This window comes from Barbus barbus, assembly GCF_936440315.1.
Source record: "Barbus barbus genome assembly, chromosome: 35".
In the NCBI taxonomy this organism is placed as follows: domain Eukaryota; kingdom Metazoa; phylum Chordata; class Actinopteri; order Cypriniformes; family Cyprinidae; genus Barbus; species Barbus barbus.
Window position 1 is genome coordinate 8,441,308 of NC_136763.1, and position 20,348 is coordinate 8,461,655.

At 37.6% G+C, this 20,348-nt stretch overlaps 1 protein-coding gene across 1 annotated transcript in view; it reads right to left on the reverse strand.

Annotated features, from left to right (window-relative positions):
- Positions 1-20,348, reverse strand: part of LOC306854705 (protein diaphanous homolog 3-like) — a 358,785-nt gene that overhangs the window by 214,658 nt on the left and 123,779 nt on the right. Inside the window, exons 5-6 of the mRNA XM_079392921.1 lie at positions 2,457-2,531; positions 2,198-2,267 (exon numbers count right to left, since the gene is read on the reverse strand). Coding sequence (XP_079249047.1) covers positions 2,198-2,267; positions 2,457-2,531 — 145 coding nt within the window. The remainder of the gene's footprint in view (positions 1-2,197; positions 2,268-2,456; positions 2,532-20,348) is intronic.

Below are 20,348 nucleotides of genomic sequence, written 5' to 3' on the forward strand. Positions count from 1 at the left end.
TCTCTGTCACTAGTAATATTTGATTAAATGTGATGGTTGGTGATTTGATGCCCTGCCATCTTCCTTGGTTATTTCCATAGCGAGTAACAAGTTGAAATGGTATAAAAGAGCAATTAAAAAAAATAAAAAATAAACTATATACTGTATAAGATTTTTAAAATATTCAAGATAAAAACTCTAAAATGGATTCACAGTTGATTAACCACGAAGGCACATTAGAAAAACAATCATCTGAAGCTTAAGAATAGTAAATGGTTTGAAATACATTGACAGCCCATATTATTTATTCTGCTAAGAAAAATAGAACATAAGCAGTCAAATGTAAAGGTCCCATATTGTACACCTTTTTGGAGTTTTATTTCATGTTTTGATGTCCTAAAGAATATATATTTGCGGTATAAGTACCAAAAACCATCTCAATATATTTTTACAGATCCTCTTTCAGGAGCTCTGCTAAGAACAGGTCAATTTTGGCCTGTCTAATTAATATTCATGAGCCTCTCTTCTGATTGGCCTGTTGTTTTCTGAGTGACGCACGGCCAGGCCAACCACAAGTAACTAGTTAGGGCTGATGTCACAATTACGTCATCGCACTAAGCTGGAAGGAAAAACCAAGGGAAAACTGGAGCGGCCCATTCAAACCAGCGCAGATTCGGCTACATAAGGAGCTTAAAATATCATCTTGTTGTGATGTCGGGTGCCAGAATCGACGTAATACATAATAAAAAAATTTATCGCATACCGCTGCCACTGCCAGACAAAAAAAACGACGACAGCTGTGGTTAAACGCTATAAAACGAGCGGACTGGACAGAAACGATTGTTAAAAATGCTCGCGTTTGCAGTGCACGTTTCTTATCAGAAAAGGTTCAATAAAGTGTGGTTTCCACAGCAACAAATAGTTTAATTTTATGCAAATGAGCAGTGTTGCAACAACCATCAATGGGATTGAAGACTGAGGATTAGAGGTCGACTGATGTATCGGTTTTGCCAATTAATCTACATGATAGTTGATTGCTGGAGCTATCGGTTATTGGCAAAAATCCATGCCGATAGTTTTCCGTGTTGCGTCCGTTGCTGGAGTGGCTGAGAAGGTTCTGCTGTCATTATACAGTGCGAGATCGGCCTCTAGAGGCGGAAATCACTGACACCTTGTGCTATTTGTTTAGACACGTGATACTGCATGCTGAACAGAGCGGGAAACTTCAGACATGGATTTAAATGCAGCCGACAGAAAATCCTGCCGCATTCACATAGTTTTCCATTAAATTACATTAACAACGATTCAGGACAAATATAATGTACATAATGAATTGTGTATTGTGCATTTTCAGCGAAACGTCTGTCTTTCTGTGGCTCTAATAAAGTCTGTATGCTTCATTTATAGATCTATAATATAGATCATGCTTTCTCTTTGCGATTGCTCCGTTAAACACCGAACTTCAAACTCTATGCCTCATTGTTCTTTCTTGAAGTAAACTTGTGTCCGTTTGGTGATTAAGTAATCTGTTTTAGACCTGTTTTAGACTGCTCGAGTTGAATGCAACGCGTCCTGAGTGTGTATGATACCGGTGAGTTCTCCTAGACATAGCGCTGTGCTTTTATTTTGATTAGATAATCATCAAGTGTTCAAGAATAGAAACAGTTAAAGTGTGAGAGTATACAGGTACATACAATATCCGTATATAATTTTAATGCTATGGCCTTTGTGTATATATTTAAAGATGTGCATCTTTAAGCATGACTGTTGAAATGAAATGGTAACGCTTTAAAATAAGAGTCCATTTGTAACATTAATATTAATGAAAGCTGTATAAGTATTGCTCCTTGTTAGAGTGTGTTAATTTCAACATTTACTATTATTATTATTATTATTATTACTACTACTACTACTATTAGTATGGTTCAGTACAGTTTTTTTTAATAAAGCATTATTTTTGTTCAGTATCCATTTTAAAAACTACAGGTTAATTAATCGATATCGGACAGTGTGGTCCAACCTAGCTATCGGTATCGGCAAAATCCACTATTGTTCGACCTCTACTGAGGATCTCACATTTAAAAGATTGATCACAACCATATTTAGGTGCAGTTTTTGTATGTGGCCTTTGAAAACTGATAATTGTCCAATATGAGACTAGATTATCTCAAGTGGAAGGTAGTAATAAAGTGAACCCTCTGCTTGGTGACGTTATTACCTTGTTGTTCATAAAGGCCTTGAGGCACTGAATGACTTTGTGTTGACTCTTCTTATCCACTTTTTCTTGGCTGGAAAAAAAAAAAAACACAGACACAAATCAAGAATGAGTGAAAGCTCAGTGGGTTACTAGAAGACAAAAACAGATTTCAGTTAACAAACTTATGACCTCAGGACTCATGCTGAGGTAGAACACAAATAGTTTGAAACCTAACAGAATGCCATTGATTAGGAAATATGGGTAATGAAATTTGTTTTACTGTTTTTTGACGAGGAGCTTCTCCAGCGTGTCCAACAGGAGGCCCAGACCCTCATGGCCAAAACTCTGCACCCAGCTGAGAACAACAACAACAAAAAAGAACATGATAGTGTAATTCTGATAATAATACTTAATAATAATAATAATAATAATAATAATAATAATAATAATAATAATAATAATAATAATAATATGGAAGTCAATTGCTCCAATCAACTGTTTGGTTACCAGTATTCTACAAAATAGAATTCAACAGAAGAAAGAAATTCATACAGGTCTGGAACAATTTGAGTGCGAGTACATGATAACAATTTTCATTTTTGGGTGAACTACCCATTTAAGTCAGGAACTAGCAGTTTACACTATTGGCTCTAAAAGTCCATCCTTTATATCATCTAAATTAGGGGTGTGCGATATGACGATTTTTGATCGTGGACGATAAAAATGTCTCCACGATCTGCTTTTGAAGAAATATCGTAGTATCGTGCTACAGCGCACATTATGTCAAATACAGTTCTGGCGCCTCCGTCTCTATATACTGTACAACAGGACATATAGCAGTAGAGTTACTCTGACAGGACACTGCACTTATTCGCGATCGCAAAAGTACATTATTTGCATACAAGCCTTGCTGGTTAAATGTTTAATTTGCGCGCTGGTCTGACGTGCGCTTTTTCTGAGCGCATACACCTGAAGCACGCGCACTAAAAAGCCTGTCTAACAGCGCCTGATTACTCAACTTATCTTTTGCGCTAATACTGTCAAAACACACAAGGTTTACATACAGACTGAGTTGGTTATCTCTAAAATGAAAGTAAATAGTTAAGAGAGAAACGGATGCGTGCCTGTATATTAGATGCGTGCAGCTCTTAAAGAGACAGGACACTAAACATGCTGTCGACTGTCATTAAAGGGATAGTTCACCCTAAAATTTTATTTCTGTCATTATTCACTCACTCGCATGTTGTCCCAAACCTCTATTAATTTCTTGTGCTGAACCCAAAAGAAGATATTTTGAAGAATGAGGGTAACCAAACAGTTGCTGGTCCACATTGACTTTGATAGCAGGAAAGAAAAATCCTATGGAAGTCACTGAGGACCAGCGACTGTTTGGTTTTCCACCTTCTTCAAAATAGCATTTATGTTCAGCAGAAGAAAGAAACTCATTCAGGTTTAAAACAACTTTTGAGTAAATGATGGTATAAAAATAAAACATTATGACATAATTGACAGACAGATGACTATTTAGTTTTGGGGGGAACTATTCATTTAACGTTAACAAAACAAAAAAACGCAAAGAGAAAAATCACTCACTATTCTTGACTGAAAAACTTAACTTAAACTGAAAAAATACAGTTGCTTTAGGAATCAGTCTATGTAGTGTTTTATTTTTATATTTGTTCATTTAATTTCATTGAATGCTCTGCTAAATACACCTATTGTACCTGAAAATAAAGCACTGTTTGTTTTATTTGTATATTATGTGTATTTGTAATGTGTATCTTTGTTCTTATTTTTTAATAAGAAAGATAAAATGATGACAAAGATTTTGATCTTCGCCCACTTTGGCCTAAATATCTGCCATGTCTTTTTTTTTTTTTTTTTTGTTACCTTGAAAGGCTTTGTCTTTCTAGTTTGGCTGTAATGCTCAGACAACTTGTAAAACCAAAATAGTAAAACCAACATGACAAAGAATCGTGATATCTCTAAAAAAATTGTGATATGATATTTTTCCCATATCGCCCACCCCTAATCTAAATAAACCACATTGTATAACACGCCTGGACCGAACCATAAGAATCAATAAATGTTATCAGAGTGAAGTTTGTCAGAGCCCATTTAACGTCAGTAGATTCTACCTTCTTCAACAAATTAAGCTCTCCCCCTGGAGCTAAAAGTGAAAGGCATTGCTAATGGAGCAAAGATGTTTATTTTAATTCCATTCAGACACAATCTCGCGCTCTACATCTCCATTGATTCGGCCTCTATTGTCTGTGGGAATTGCCACGATGGAAATTTAACTCTCCAATAACGAGAGGGGAAGCGCGTCGAGTGAGGCATTGATTAATAATGAGGAAATTTCAATAAGCATAAACAAACCGATTAACCCATTGTGTGTAGGAAGCAGGTTGGAGAGTTTATTCAATTACAACTGCAGCCTGTAACAGATGTTTCTGCATACACAAGCTTCTATTTGCATGTAACAGTAATGACATGGCCCGACAAAATAAAATATTTTTCATGACATTAAAACCATTTAAGGGTGAAAAACAAGCAAATACCAATAACTACTGACAGCTGTTTTAATGTTATGGCTGATAATTGATAAATGCTCAATATTAAAATTCTAAGCTATTTTGTTAACAACAACAAAAAATAGCACTAAAAACTAAAATCAATAAAATAACTACACTATGATGCATATAAGGATGGCTGAAAATAATACTGCTCAGCTTCTACTCAAATAATAATATATGCATGCATGTAAGCATCTATCCATCAATTTGTCATTTATGATCCATGTAGACTCAGGTAACTGAAAGAACTTCAAGCCCCACTCTTTTCCACAAACACACAAAAAACTAACTTGCACTCAGGAAACTGCAATGTTACTCCCATTTTAAAGCTGTGGTCAAACAGAATCACTGGTAAATTGGTGGTTAAGCCCACTAAAATCAGGCAGGTAGTAGCAAGAAAAAAAGCTCATCTGCCTTTGTCTGTGATCACCTGCTTTAAACTATGGTCACAAAAAAAGCGATCGGCACTATGAACTGTTGATCATGTCAGTCATGGTGGGCTGAGTTGAGTGCGGTCTCACAGAACTGTGTGAAATTGCCTCAGTGTAAGTGTAGAATAGCGGTGAGCATCAATAGCCAATTTTCAGAGAGCCAGTGTCAAGAGGCGTGGGCGTGCTTCCAAGGCTAAATTACAGCCGAAATTGACCACAACCCGGAAACTGCAAAGGAGGACTGGAGAAGGAGAACCAAGAAGAGAGAGAGATAGAAAATGTTGTTTAAAGTAAAACAGAGAGCAATTTTGAGACAGTCCGATGAGACTGAGACAGTGCTCGCCTAGCAAAAAGTCTGCGCCAAAATGAGTTCTCGTGCTAGTTTCATTACAAAATGGCAAAAGTCAAAAGGTCAAATACGATAATGTTTCACTTTACAGGAGAACGCAAATGATTGTAACAACACATGCTACAGTTCAGTGTTTTTATTTATTTATTTATTATGCAACATAAACTGCTGCACTGGCTATTAATCCAAAAAGCAGCAAAAAAGGCATGACTGTATGCATGTGTACCTACCACAATCAACACATATTGTGAATTCATGTCACCACTTCCCTTGAGTTATAAGCACAGTTCTTTCTTCCCTAGATGCAAATGAGCTGTAGGATGATCAAAACATCCAACAAGGAGGGACGTTGTGTACTGTAGAGAGAACCCAGGGCACAGAGGATATGATGAAGGGACCTTATACAAGCCACCATGTCCTACATATGGATCTTCATACTACTATTTTTCTTCCCCACTCACTCATGCCTTCTTTTATTTCTTTCTGTTCAGTAACTTCCCCTTGCTTCAGCCACTCCTATGGGGATTGTAATGATTTCCTGTACATGGTGTCTCTTGGGTGTACGTAGACAGAATAAGGCTCTCTGAACATATTTAACTTGTAGTCGAAGAGAGGTGCGAGAGGAAGATGAAATCTCAGCCAGTCTTCTAGGTATTGCGGCTGATTGCGGTGGGAGTTGAGGGCTCAGGCCCCCAAAGAGCTGGTTAATCACATCTCACCACAGAGGTAACTGTACCATAGTAACAAAATAATCAGCAGAGAGCAGAGTAATGTGTAGCTGCATACAAAAAAAGCCATCGGTTTCTTTCGTTCGCCAGCTTTTCCCCTTATGCTATTGATTGGAGAACCTGCCAATGGCGAGAAATGGGGCTTCCCACTGGGAGGAGAGGGGAAGTAAACGAATGATCATGAGAGAGGGAGAAAGAGGGGAAAAAAAGGATGGAGGTGATGAGGGAGTGACAGAGTGCGGCGAAAGACTGCAAGAAAGTAGAGAGTTATGCAGAGAATCAAAGCGGGTTCGCAGAGAATGTACGAGGGCAATACAGAGTGTTTATGCGGCGAGAGAGAGAGAGCAAGAGTCAGTGTAATGTCTGTTCCCATCAAAATGCAGTCCTCGTCCAATTCTAATCAACAAGCTGCATGCCTCCAAGCTTCCACTAATCAAATCCTAGCATGTATGCCTGTGTGAATTTTCAAGGTGAAGCAAAAGGGGGGGGCTCACCCTGAATTGAATTTGTCAAATCGGACTGGAGCGGAGAAAACAGAAGGGATGTGTAGTAGTCCATCAACAAAATTCATTTGCTGATGGGATTCCAGCTCATGTCTAAATCAAAATGACGACAATGATGACGGTTATTATGGATGAAATTAACTGTTAGTTTAGCCGAATAAAGAGCCGTGGATGTGTCACAACACTCAAATGAGCTGTAAATTAAAGACAATGCTGGTTCTGTGAGAAACGTACATTTAGAAGCCCTCATGCAGAATTCATATAATTTGTAGGGTTATTTAATGAATTTATTTTATTTGTTTCTTTTGGAATAGGATTGGGAAAGTGTCAGTAATTGAAAAATCAGGATGGGAGGATTGTCAACCGGAGCAAATGTCTGGCAAAATGGCATAATCAAGTAGTTTCTCAGGAATGAGGAAATAGAGATGTGTAATAAAATGCAAACAGGATCAACAGAAGGAGTGCAATAGTCAATGAGAGTCAAACAGAAGAGGAAGAGACACTTTTGCTCTGCACTTCACTACAGTCACTTTAACCTTTCTAATTCACTTTATTTTGCACTACTACTATTCCATTTTATTTGTTAATATTTCTTGGGTTCTTTGGGCTAAAGTATTTGTTATTTTATTTTGCACTCATACACAACTATGCTGCTGATATGAACATACAGTTAAATAAGACAAAAATCATTTTTAAGTAAAAATAGACAGTAAGAAGTTTGTTGGCTGGAGCCAGACGGACACCGACAAACATTTAAAGGGGTCATATGATGCTTTTTTTAAAGATCATTATTTTGTGTATTTGGTATAACCGAATATGTTGACATGCTTTATTGTTCAAAAAACATTTTTCAAATACTGTACATTATTGTAGGTCCTCTATGCCCCGCCTCTCTCAAACGCGCCGTTTTCTACAAAGTCCCTCCTTTCGACAAGCGCAGTCTGCTCTGATTGGCCAACTGGCACAGTGCATTGTGATTGGCCGAACACCACAAGCACTCGTCGGAAATGTAACGCCCCTTTCCATTATTGAGAGCTTCAGCTTTCAAAATAAATGTAAAGACAGTTAATAATGTCCTTAGTTTTATCATCAGTTCAAGCCCAAAAGGGGAACGTGTGACAGACACAGTGATGATGCTCGTATGTGTTTGCACACAAGCCACGGTTAAGACAGCTGACTCCACTGTGCTGTGACCCTCTCTCTCTCTCTCCCTCTCACACACACACAACACACAAAACTCTGCATTTGAACAGTCAATAGCATTACTTAAAGGGATCCCTGGGTATTAAGACTTGTATGGCTTAATATAACGTAAATGATGTCTCTTACTGAAAATGTAGTTAAAAACCTGAAAGTAGTCAAAATTCTGATGACGTAAAATGGTTGCACTCGGTGAGCTACTAGCGCTAACTGATGCTATTTTTCCCACAATACATCTCGAAATAGACAACTCGGAAAATAAAATACTGATATGATGACCACAGCTACTGAAAGAGCTTACAGGTGGTGATGGATACAAGTATAGGTTTAAACCAAATGCGGTACCATCGATTTTTCCCCACAAGGAGTCTAAACGCCCCGGATCTCGAGGGATACCCACGCTGAGGAACTCCTCTAGCGGCAGCGAGTCTTGATAAGCGTCGGCATGTTTACATCCTAACAGATGGCATCTAGCGTTTCTTGTCTCAATCGTTTGTAAGCTCTTTCAGTAGCTGTGGTCAACTAAAAGACTCAAAGGCATCAGGGCTAAAGTGGAGATAAAAAAGAAGCGGGTCTTTAGGAAGTTTTATTCGTCCACAGGCATCTTCCCATGCTTTTCTCCTCCTATTATCGCTAGGAAAGCAGTCTTACATTGCTTCTCTTGTTACCACACAATGTGGTATCGTATCAGTATTTTATTTTCTGAGTTGTGTATTCCGAGTTGTGTTGCGGTGAAAAGCCAAAAACCATAGAAATAAGCGCCAGTAGCTCACCGAGAGCAACTTCATCGACGCAGAATGTACTGTGCACATAAAATAATGGTGCCCCCCATAGTCCAAAAACGATGTATTTTTTTTTTAAATAACATACATTTTCTTGGGTTTTCTATTACATATTTAAATAAGAGACATCATTTACGTTATATTAAGCTATACAGGTCTTAATACCCGGGGATCCCTTTAAACGCTGATTCGGAAGCACCGGATTGTCATAGCAAAGTCAGAATTACCTCCTCTCCTAGGTTCATGAAACGGTCGTCCATAAAATGTGTTGCTCTTCTGTTGTAAGTAATCTTAATGATTCCTAAATGCATCTACTTTCAGAAGGCCAAAGAAAGTGATTTTGCTTTGCGCATAGAAACACACAGCATCTCCCTGTCTGCATCAACACTACTGCGGTTACTGAAACCATGCCTTATTTTTTTGTGTGAACATTTGGGTGGCATTACGTAAATATTTCCACAACATGACAGACATGTGGGGGCTTGTTTAAATTAGCCATTTTAGGAAGGGGGGGGGGGGGTAGAGTCTTAACTTTGATAAAGAATATCTCTTTGGGTTTGAGACTTTAGTCTTTGCAACTTCAGGGATCTTATCTATGCACAATCAGCTTGTAACACTCCAAAGAGAAAGGAAAACTTGAAATCACATCATATGACACCTTTAAAAGGAATCATGGTGTTCATGTGTTTTGTTTACTGACAGCAAACAATAACAACTGAACAATTATTTTTCCCAAATTCTATTTTATTTTTTTCCAAATTCCATTTTTTCAGTTTTAATTTTTCTGGACTCCTTTTTAATGGTTAAATTAAATGTTATTAAACAATTAACATTAATTAAAATCATGAAAAATTTAACCAATTTATTAAAAGTTTAACAAAAATTACATGTTTAGGGCCCTATGAAATGTTTAGTTTTTCCAACCTTATGTTTTATTGCATTTATATTTAGTCATTTGGCAGGCGCTTTTATCCAAAGCGACTTACAAAGAAGCAAACAGACCAACGAGAGAGCAACAATATACAAGTGCTGTGACAAGTCTCAGTCTAGCACAGTGCACATCGCAAGGACATTTTTTTTTATATAAATAAATTAGACCGACTAGACTAGACTAGAATAGAATAGAATAGAATAGAATAGGTAAGTGCTAGTATTAATTTAAAAAAAGATGCGTCTTCAGATGCTTTTTGAAAATGGCTAAAAACTCTGAGATAGGCAGGCCGTTCCACCAGCTGGGGACAGTCCAGGAAAAGGTCCGTGAGAGTGATTTTGAGCCTCTTTGGGATGGCACCACGAGGCATCGTTTATTTGCAGAACACAGGCTTCCGGAGGGCGCATAGGTCTGAACTTGAGTTTAGGTATATTGGTGCAGCGCCAAGGTCTTGTAGGCAAACATCAGTACCTTGAATTTGATGCGAGTTGCTATTGGCAGCCAGTGCAAGCTGATGGAGAGAGGTGTGACATGAGCTTTCTTCAGCTCGTTGAAGACAACTCTGGCTGCTGCATCCAGTCTCGAGAGAACAAGAGCTTGGACAAGGAGTTGTGCGGTCTGCTCTGTTAGGAAGGGTGCAATCTTCCCAATGTTGTAAAAGGCAACCCTGCAGGACCGGGCCGTTGTAGTAATATGTTCAGTGAAGCTTAACCGATTATCCATCACAACTCCAAGATTCCTGGCTGTCCTGGAAGGAGCTATGGTTGACGAACCTATCTGTATGGAGAGGTTGCGATGAAGTGCTGGGTTGGCTGAGACCACTAGCAGTTGTGTCTTAGCAAGGTTGATGAACCTTCATCCAGCCAGAAATGTCTGTCAGACAGGCTGCAATGCGAACAGCTACTGTCGGGATCATCTGGTTGGAATGAGAAGCATCCATAGTGGAGTGTCATCAGCATAGCAATGATAGGAAAAGCCATGTTTCTTAATGACAGATCCTAAAGATGACATGTAGATGGAGAAGAGAAGTGGTGCAAGCACTGAGCCTTGAGGAATCCCAGTAGCAAGAAGTTGTGACTTAGAAACCTCACCCCTCCAAGACACCCTGAAGGACCTACCGGAGAGGTAAGACTCGAACCACTGGAGTGTGGTTCCTGAGACGCCCATCTTCATGAGGGTGGACAGGAGGATCTGGTGGTTAACAGTGTCAAAAGCAGCAGACAGATCCAGCAAGATGTAACAGAGAGCAGTGCAGTCTCAGTTGAGTGGCTGAAGAGAGGTGTTGTTAATGTGAGTGAGCGCGGGTATAATTGAGGAAGAAATGGCCTGAAGGAGGTGAGTGGGAATGGGATCAAGCGGGCAGATGATTAGATGATTGGAAAGGATAAGTTTAGAAACGTCTGCCTCCGAGAGTGGAGAGGAGGAGGAGAGAGAATGAGTATGTGTGGTTATGAAGTTTTTGTCAGTTTGTGGTGTGGAGAATTGGTTGCTGATGGTTTTTGTTTTATTTATGAAGAATATTGCAAAGTCATCAGCAGTATGATTTGATGAAGGAGGGGGGTGAAGCAGGACAAAGAAGAGAAGAAAATATTTTGAAAAGCGTGCGGGAGTCAGCACAGTTGTTAATTTTGTTGTGGTAATATGTTGTTTTAGCAGTGGAGACACTTGCAGAGAAGGAGGAGAGGAGTGACTGATATACACTAAGGTCAGTTGGGTATTTTGATTTGCGCCACTTCCTCTCTGCAGCCCTGAGTCTAGAGCAATGTTCATGGAGAAAATCAGACAGCCAGGGGGCAGAGGATGTGAGGAGGTATTGTTACCAAATTCTGTGTTTTAGCATGTCTAACTATTTGAAAGCATAAAAACAAGTTTCATTTATTTTTACAATAGCTTTATGATTTATTTATTTTTTCCTCAGAAATTCTGTTGTGTATTTACATTTACATCTGTTTATCAAATTAAGGCATTCATTTAATTCAGGGCTCCAGACAAAAAAAAATCAAGTAAGGAGCCATTGGCTCCTATAAGAGAAAAACTTAGGCGCCAAATTATTGTTTTAGGTGCCACAGAATAAAAGTGTTGTATTTTATTATCATCATTTTATTTTTTTCCCCTACATTTTAACATTTCAGTCATTCTGTCATGTGTTTATGTCTCATCTTTTCTTGGCTTTATCAGCATTTTAATCCATCTTGTAGATGATCAGGTCGACCTGGTAACTAAGGTTCACTTAAAGTGGGAGCTAAATGTCTTTTACAACTTGAAATATAGTCACAAAGAATTGTTCGTTACACAGAATGTGTACCAATATCATGGACCATAAGCATGACTTGGCAACTGAGTGTAGTTTGGGCTCCTCCTCAGTGCATCCTATAAATGTTGTCAAGTCTTTCACACATTCCGTTTGTTTTTCTTCATTAGTAAAATGCAATTTTATAGGAAGAGTTGAATCATGTAGACAACAGATTAAGTAAAAATATTAATATGCTATAGCACATAAATATAGCAAAATGCTCCTCTTTATAGTTATTTTTCTAGCTGACTGATGAGCTTATGGACACTGAGTGGTTATTCTGAGGTAAATGTATTATTACAATGCAATGTTTACAAGCTTTATACGTTTTCCTCAGTTTGAAACACCGAATGAGCTTTTACATGAAACATTTCAGTAAGTTGTACTGTAGACTCTCTTATTGCCTACCTTTTGATGTTAAATCACGTTCATTTCATAATATAGTAGTAAACAGAAAGCTATAATAATGGGTTCACTTGCTGCTTTAACTGAGGTGCTAAAGAGATTGCGACTGCTGCATTAAGCCTGTGTTATACTTTCCGTGTGCGCAGTCCGGACACATACACGGACAGTGTGGATACGGACTACTTGTATTTATATTACCAAAAGTGTACGCTGATAATCCGCATTAAAGAGCACCAAAACTGTATTATTTGACATCATTTTAAAGCTGATATTTTGTTTATTAAAAAGTAACAAAGCACAAAGCTTTTTGCGATTACTGGATGGCAAGTGCGCTTCAAATAACTGGAAGTCCATGCAAAAACAGAACACAGAAGCCATATTAGTAATGATTATAAATGAGAATTGTTGACAATATTGCCAGTATCCACAGAGCTGACAACTTTACCTGTTGAAGTTTGTTTCAAGTTGTGCGCGAAATAGACACGGCTTTTCTGCACTTGCACCATTTCAGTCTCTCTCGCGGCACAACTGGAGCTGCGTGTAGCAGACTGTGTGTGTCAGCGGTGCTGTGCGGCATAGACGAGGACTGTTGGAAACTTTTTTCCAGTAAAACTTTGATGCGCATCGTCCTTTCATTTTAAGTTTAATACGTGAACAAAACAAAAGATATGAGCGCAAAACAATCAGGAAAAAAGTCCTTGCAATTTTTTTTGTCATAACATGTCATAACATTACACACATAGGCCTATGACCGTTTTGGAGCCCTGTAATTTATATTTTATTTAGGCCTAATGAAAATTAAACTTTTGTTTTTGGCAAATGAAGGGAATTTAATATTACAATTAAAACATTGAAGAAATATTCTATGATTATTCCTTAAAAATAAGGTTTTAATAATTTTAGCAGTAGTAGTATTACGTACATATACTGAACAATAGTAATGTATTTCTGCCACAAAGTCTTCATGACAATTTAAACCAAACTTTTATTTTGACAGGTTGCCGTGATATGATAGTTTTACTCAAATGAAACAGCAAAATGCTCATGAAGTGACTCTCAGAGAAGTTCTGGAGATGTTTTTCATGTATTTATATCATTTAGTGAGTGGACAGACACTAACATCACCACAAGCGTCACGTGTGCTTCAGTACGAGCAGTAAACAAACCGCACGTCTGCGTCATTCATTAACACTGAAACACGCATAATTAATATTTAAATAGTGTTTTTGCGGCTTAATATTTACAAATACTAGTGGGAGTGGGAGTGTGCTCAGCTGTGTGTGCGCGTCTGTCTGTCTGTGTGTGTGTGCGCGTCTGTCTGTCTGTGTGTGTGTGTGTGTGTGTGTGTGTGTGTGTGTGTGTGTGTGTGTGTGTGTGTGTGTGTGTGTGTGCGCGCGTGCTGTTTGCGATACAGCGAGCAGAGGAGAATTGTAAACGCGCGACAATGTAGAGACAGAAATGACATGCTGTCTTGTAAATAAGAAATAACATAAGGCTATTTAGTTTAATAAACGAACAAGGTTCTATAGGAAAGGTAACTTTAAATGACTTCTGTTGTGATTTGGCACTATAGAGAAAATAAAATTAACTTTTTTAAATTATCGGCGGGGCCCGCCCTAATATAATGGCAGGGGAAACACTGCAATAAGTTGAAAACAGAAATTTGAGAAAGTTTAAGAGAATAGCATTTATTTGAAATAATATTACATACAAACATCATAAAAGTCTTTACTGTCACTTTGTGTGTGATATTGTAATGTGTCCTTTTATGAATAAACTTTCTTTAAAAAAAAAAAAAAAAACCTACTCATCCCAAACTTTTAAATGGTTGGGTAGATAAGTATTGATTAACCCAGGGCTGTCCAAACTCGGTCCTGGAGGGCCGGTGTCCTGCAGAGTTTAGCTCCAACCCTAATTAAACACACCTGAAGCAGCTAATCAAGCTCTAACTAGGCATACTAGAAACTTGCATGCAGGTGTGTTGAGGCAAGTTGGAACTAAACTCTGCAGGACCCTCCAGGGCCGAGTTTGGACAGCCCTGGATTAACCCATTTCACTTGAAAGTACATAACACTATGGAAGTAAAAGGAATTGTGAAAGCCTTTTTTACTTGAAAATTAAAATAATTAAAAGGCAACTTAAAACGGTGGATAGAGACAACTTGAAGGGGGTAAAGGGACAACAAAGAGAAAAAACGACAACCAATTAGTCTACAACAAACAATTAATCTTCTCATCAGCAACAGAGCTGCAATTGAAATACCCCAAGGTTACATTAAAAAAAAAAAAATAGATTTATCATCTCACCCCCTTATTCAGTAAGACTTTATATGCCGACGTTAATAGGAGGGCCTGACACAGACAGGTGCTAAAGGAGGTGGGTTGCTTGATGTTGACAGCTAAAGAATGAGGCTGCAACGTCAGACAGTAAAATTCCATTTATTCTCTTGCTTCCTGGAAGCAGGCAGTGGAAAGAAAACAGAGAAGGCTGGGCCTAGGGTCCTGACAAGAGCTTCATTGAAATGCATAACTTACACGTGAGAAACCATATTCTCCTATCATCAGCAGGTGAAACCCAGAGCAGAAAGACCGCAATAATCAGTCGAAGCATGGCAGCTGAAAAAGCAAGGGTGACTCCCCTTCAAACCAACAGGGTGCCAGTTCCCATCAGCACGACATGGAGGAGAGAGGCTAGTGAGCACAAGAATGAGGCAGGCGGAAAAGCTCACACATTCTCACAGCCGGCAAATCAAGCAAAACACTTTCTCCCAAACAACTGTTATCCACCACCATGTGAAGTTATCAGAGACGAAATCTCTTTTGAGACTTCCTCGTATGAAATGAGCATCCAAGTCTGGCCATCTGACTACAGAATCATTTTCATTTCTTTCCCTCTCTCTTCTCAGAAGTAAGGGATGCAGCTGGTATGATCAGCCCGAGTAAAGGCAATCATTACCAGGCCTTTTTTGTATCAGTAAGCCTGACCTCAAACAGCAGCTCGCTTTTCCTTTTCGGTAATACTATTTTAGGGTCTCTTAACTAGTTGCTTATAAGCATGCATATTACTAGAATATTAGCCATTTATTATTAGTAATTAAGCACATATTAATTCCTTATTCTACATTACCTTATTCTCCATCCCTAATCCTACCCAACACCTAAACTTAACAACTACCTTACTAACTATTAATAAGCAGCAAATTAGGAGTTTATTGAGGGAAAAGTCGTAGTCAATATTGAATAAGTGTTCCCTATTCTAAAGTGTTACCTCCTTTTCTCTTATATTCTCCGTCTTTCCTACCCCCTCCTTCGAAGGAGCGTTCGATTACAAAAGGGGAACATCTGGAGATGGATGCTTGTGTCTGAATAACAATATTAATCAATCCCACAAGTGCCGGCAGAAACGGCGGTCTTAAAAGGCAGAACACTTTACCGCCACAGGAGGCTCCAATAAAGAGAGGCAGCATTGAGAGCTGTGTCCCACTGCTCAATCACATAAAGTGGGCACATTCGTTCCGGTGAAAACATGTTGAAAATAAGCACGAGATGGTTCGCTCTTCTTTTGCTCCCTTTTTTGTTCTCTTCTTTTCTCTCATCTGTATTATCCTTCTGTCCTTCACCTTCTGTATGCTCTTTGTAGGTTTTTTTTTTCTTCAGTATTTCGATTAGCTATACAAGGACATTAGGTCTGACCTTAAATAATTGGACAAATGCACAGAAAGAAATTTTAATATGTGCTTAAAATGAAATATTAACCTTACCAGAACTTTGAAATGTTTGGTGCAAGCATTTGGCCAAGTGACTTAAAGAGGGCGTTGAGGTGAGGAGGTCAGTGAAAAGAAATTAAAATTTACTATGTATTTTAAGGCTATATCGAAGCAGTTTCTGCATTGGAGTAAAGAAAAAATTAAAAGGTAAAGGTTAAAGAGAATACAAGGTTAAAACAAAGTAAAAAAAAAAAAAAAAAAAAAGTGAAATTTGAGGACACATTGTGACAAAGTCACAAAGTAAAATTTTAATTCACAATTATAAGAAACAGCCACACTTGTCTTTATTTTTTAACTACAGTGAGCGTCCATGGGGCTGATAAAGCTAATGTTTCCATTTGAGATATTCATGTTAATTTAACAATAGTTTAACAATTTTTTGTATATTACACAAATATCTGAACAATTTTAGTAGCACCTTGACAATATAAAAGGCAATTATTTATTTATATACAGAGAAAATCATTTGTTTTAGAAATCTTATAATTTAGGTAGAGGATCAAATCTAAAGGTCTTTGAAAATACTGTCTTACTCTTCATGCTGCATTTCTATTAATAAATGCAGGATCAATAAGCATAGACCAGTCGGCCTTCTGAGAAAGAACCACAGCAGAGGACTGGTGCAAATCTTTGCATTCATAGCAACAGAGAAGGGAAGAGAAAATGTGACTGATGTGAAAATGTGAGATCTTGGTCTGTTTGACCCCCGGAAGCAACCCTTCACTTTCATTAGCATCCTCCAACGCCCTGAACAACCAGCCTCTTCAAACACATTCACGCTCTCTCTCTCTCTTATATCTCCATGTCATTTCTTATCTCCCTTTATCCCTCTTTATCCCCTTCTGTTATACGCCTATAAAGGTAATGAGACACAAAATTCACCATATACTCTTTACAGGGGAGAATGACTATCACGCAAGTCACTTTTTAAAATTTCTGATGCAATTCCAAAGCAAGGTTAATTTATTCAAACTGACCTTCAAAAGCATGGCAATATGCAGAATACCTGACCACAGACGTAGCGGAACTGTAACAGTGCTGAGTGAACGAACATCAGAAGTTAGCCAGTGTTAAATATTAACGAGATTTAGAGTAATGTATGCTTGCGAAGGGAATACGCATCAGTCACGATGAAAAGCAGCGTCGCTGGAGTAACACATGCAAGATCACCCACTTGTTTGAGCCACAAGCGGCATAAGAGAGGAGTGGGCAGGCTGTCTCTTTCTCTCTCTCGTAGTTGAGCATTAAAAACACTGGAAAACAAATTCATCATCTCAGTCCCAGGAAACAAAAACAGTCATAAATCACAGAGAAAAATGAGGCACCTTATCTGGCTAACTTCACGGCAAAGGTAGCTTGACTTCGCTTCTCCCTCTGGAGTCTCTACCCTAAGGCTGCGTTACCCACGTTAGCGTTGCGCTGGGTCGGAGCCGCACTGAGCCGAAAATAAAACATTAACTCCAAAGTCCTGCAGCGCCCCCAGGTCTTACGCATCTGTCTCGGCCTATTTTTCCCTCACCCTCCACAAGAGAGAGAGTCTCCTCTGCGAAGAGGAGACTCCAGAACCTAGATAGTAAAGTAGGTGGAAACGATAAGCAGGAATTTATTTATAAATGCATGCATGAAAGTGCATGATTCACAATTGCGCAATTGCACAGCTAAGCCAGTAAAATGAAATTAATTGGATTGAGACTGAATAACAGAATTGGTTGAGGATTGCTTCTCAGCAACAGCCTACGACAGACAAACAAAAAGAAAATCATTTGCACTAAACTATTCACAAGGTTAGTCTACATGCTTCTCAAAAGCACAAAAAAGTTGAGAAATGAGCTATAAGAAAACAAAATATTAGTAGTGTTGTCACGATACTGGAATTTCTAACTTCGATACGATACCTTGAAAAATATCGATATTCGATACCACGGTGAAAAAAACTGCCACAATATTAAGGGGGTAATCTTTTTAATTTAAAGATAAATGTAACAAATCGAGAACATGCGGTATATTTTACATGAACAAAAAAATGTCTTGAGGTACTGCATTTGTTGATTTATTTATTAATCTTTTATTAATCTTAGTTGAATGTTAATTGAAACTAACGATTACTAATACATGTACTAATTAAAATCCAAAGTTATATTTGCTGATATTCGCATTTGCTTCATAACCAAAATATTTCCAGATAAAGGATCCTATGAAATCCGTTTTATTTTTCCCCAAATTCAGTTTTATTTTTTTCTACATTCAATTTTTTATTTTTCTGGATTCCGTTTTTTTTTTTCCGTTTTAATTTTTCTGGACTCTTTTTTTTTTTAATGGTCAAATTAAATGCTATTAATCTAAAAGCACGTCTAATTCATTAAAATCATGAAAATTATACAATTTAACATTTAATTTATTAAAAGTATAACAAAAATGACAAAATGTCTTATTTTTTTTAAATGTTTTATTTTTTTCCTCACCTTATGTTTTATTGTTACCAAATTCTGTGTTTTAGCATGTGCCTTATGAAATGTGTTTTCCCCCTCAGAAATGATGTGTTGTGTATTTAAATTTTACTGGATATCAGATGAAGGCATAAAACAATTTTAATTAATTTATATTTGAATTAATGAAAATTAAACCTTTACATTTTTGGCAAATGAAGGGGATTTACTATAAAAATTTAAATATTTTGTGATTATTTCTTTTAAAAAAATTAACAGTAGTAGTAAGTAGTAGTATTATGTACATTCTACTAAATAATAGTAATGTAGCCTATTTCTGGCACACGGTCTTTAATAGGCTAAGTTAAACCAAACTTTTATTTTGACGGGTTGCCGTGAATACTTTTAAAGTTCTGTGTGTGTATGATATGACGCTAGTTTTACTCAAATTAAATGGTAAAATGCTCGTAAAGTGCCTTTCAGATCAGTTCTGGAGATATTGTTGATGTATTTATGTCCTCATTAAGATGGCAGACGCTGAAATCACCGCGAGCGCCACATTAGTAAACACAACAGCACCTGCAGCACAATCACACAGAGTGCGGTCACGTGTGGTGCTTGTCCACGCGCCTTTGGAGAGAAGTGAAAGTGACAGCTCGGCTGGTATCGGTGTATCGATACTTTGGGAAATTAATATTGGTACCGTTCAGATATTTCAGTATCGATATTTATCGAAATATCGATATTTTTGACAACACTAAATATTAGGGATGCACAATATTGGATTTTTGCCGATATCCGATATGCCGATAATTTTCAACTCATTTTGGCTGATGGCCGATGCCGATTTATAATTATTTTTAATTTTGGTTAGTTTTTAACAAGAACTTATTTGTTAGAGTTAAATAAACAATAATAAAAGTTATTTTATAATGACAGTGCATTGAGGATTTGAAAATAACTATAAATGAACTATATTAATCACTGCATTCTTTTATTAATATTTGTAAATGGTATAAAGCAGTTGTAAAAATTCTGAAAATCTTTTAGAGCTCATAATTTGTTTAAAAAAATGTTTTTTTTTGTTCATGTAAGCTATAGCTTCTGACCTTTAAATCAAAACATACTCTTGATTTTATGGCATCAATTACTGTTTTATTTAATCAGAAACGGTCTAAATATTATTTGTGTTTTCTGCTTAAATTTTATTAGAAGTAGGCCAACAGTGCCCCCTACGGAATTAAAACTCCTAACCGAAAGGGCATTAGGACCCTGGGGAGGCTGCCACTGCACGTGCTATCACACACCGAACGCGTCATTCTGTACGTGCATTCTCAGTTTAAATGCAGCGGTCCAAAACAGTGAATCTAATCACCATTCAGGCAAAACTTTGCTTCAAGAATGAGCCACAATGCCGACGTGATCTAATCGCACTGTTGACGTGATCTAATCGCTAGCACACCCTGAGCACATGAGTTAGTGTATTCCTCTTATCAGCAAGACATATCTGCATAAATTTTCATATCGGGCCGATGCTGATATTTACATTTAAAGCCATTCTCTGCCGATTCCGATATTGGTCCGATAATATCGTGCATCCCTACGAAATATTCAATAAAGATATTTAAGAAAAATAAAAAAAAGACCGGTTAAAAAAATATGCTTTAATCTATCATATACCCACTTTATTAAAAAGAGTTCTAAGCCTTGAACTAAACCATCAAGCTCCAAGATGAATCAAACAAGAAAATATTGTACACATACATATATACACACTGTACA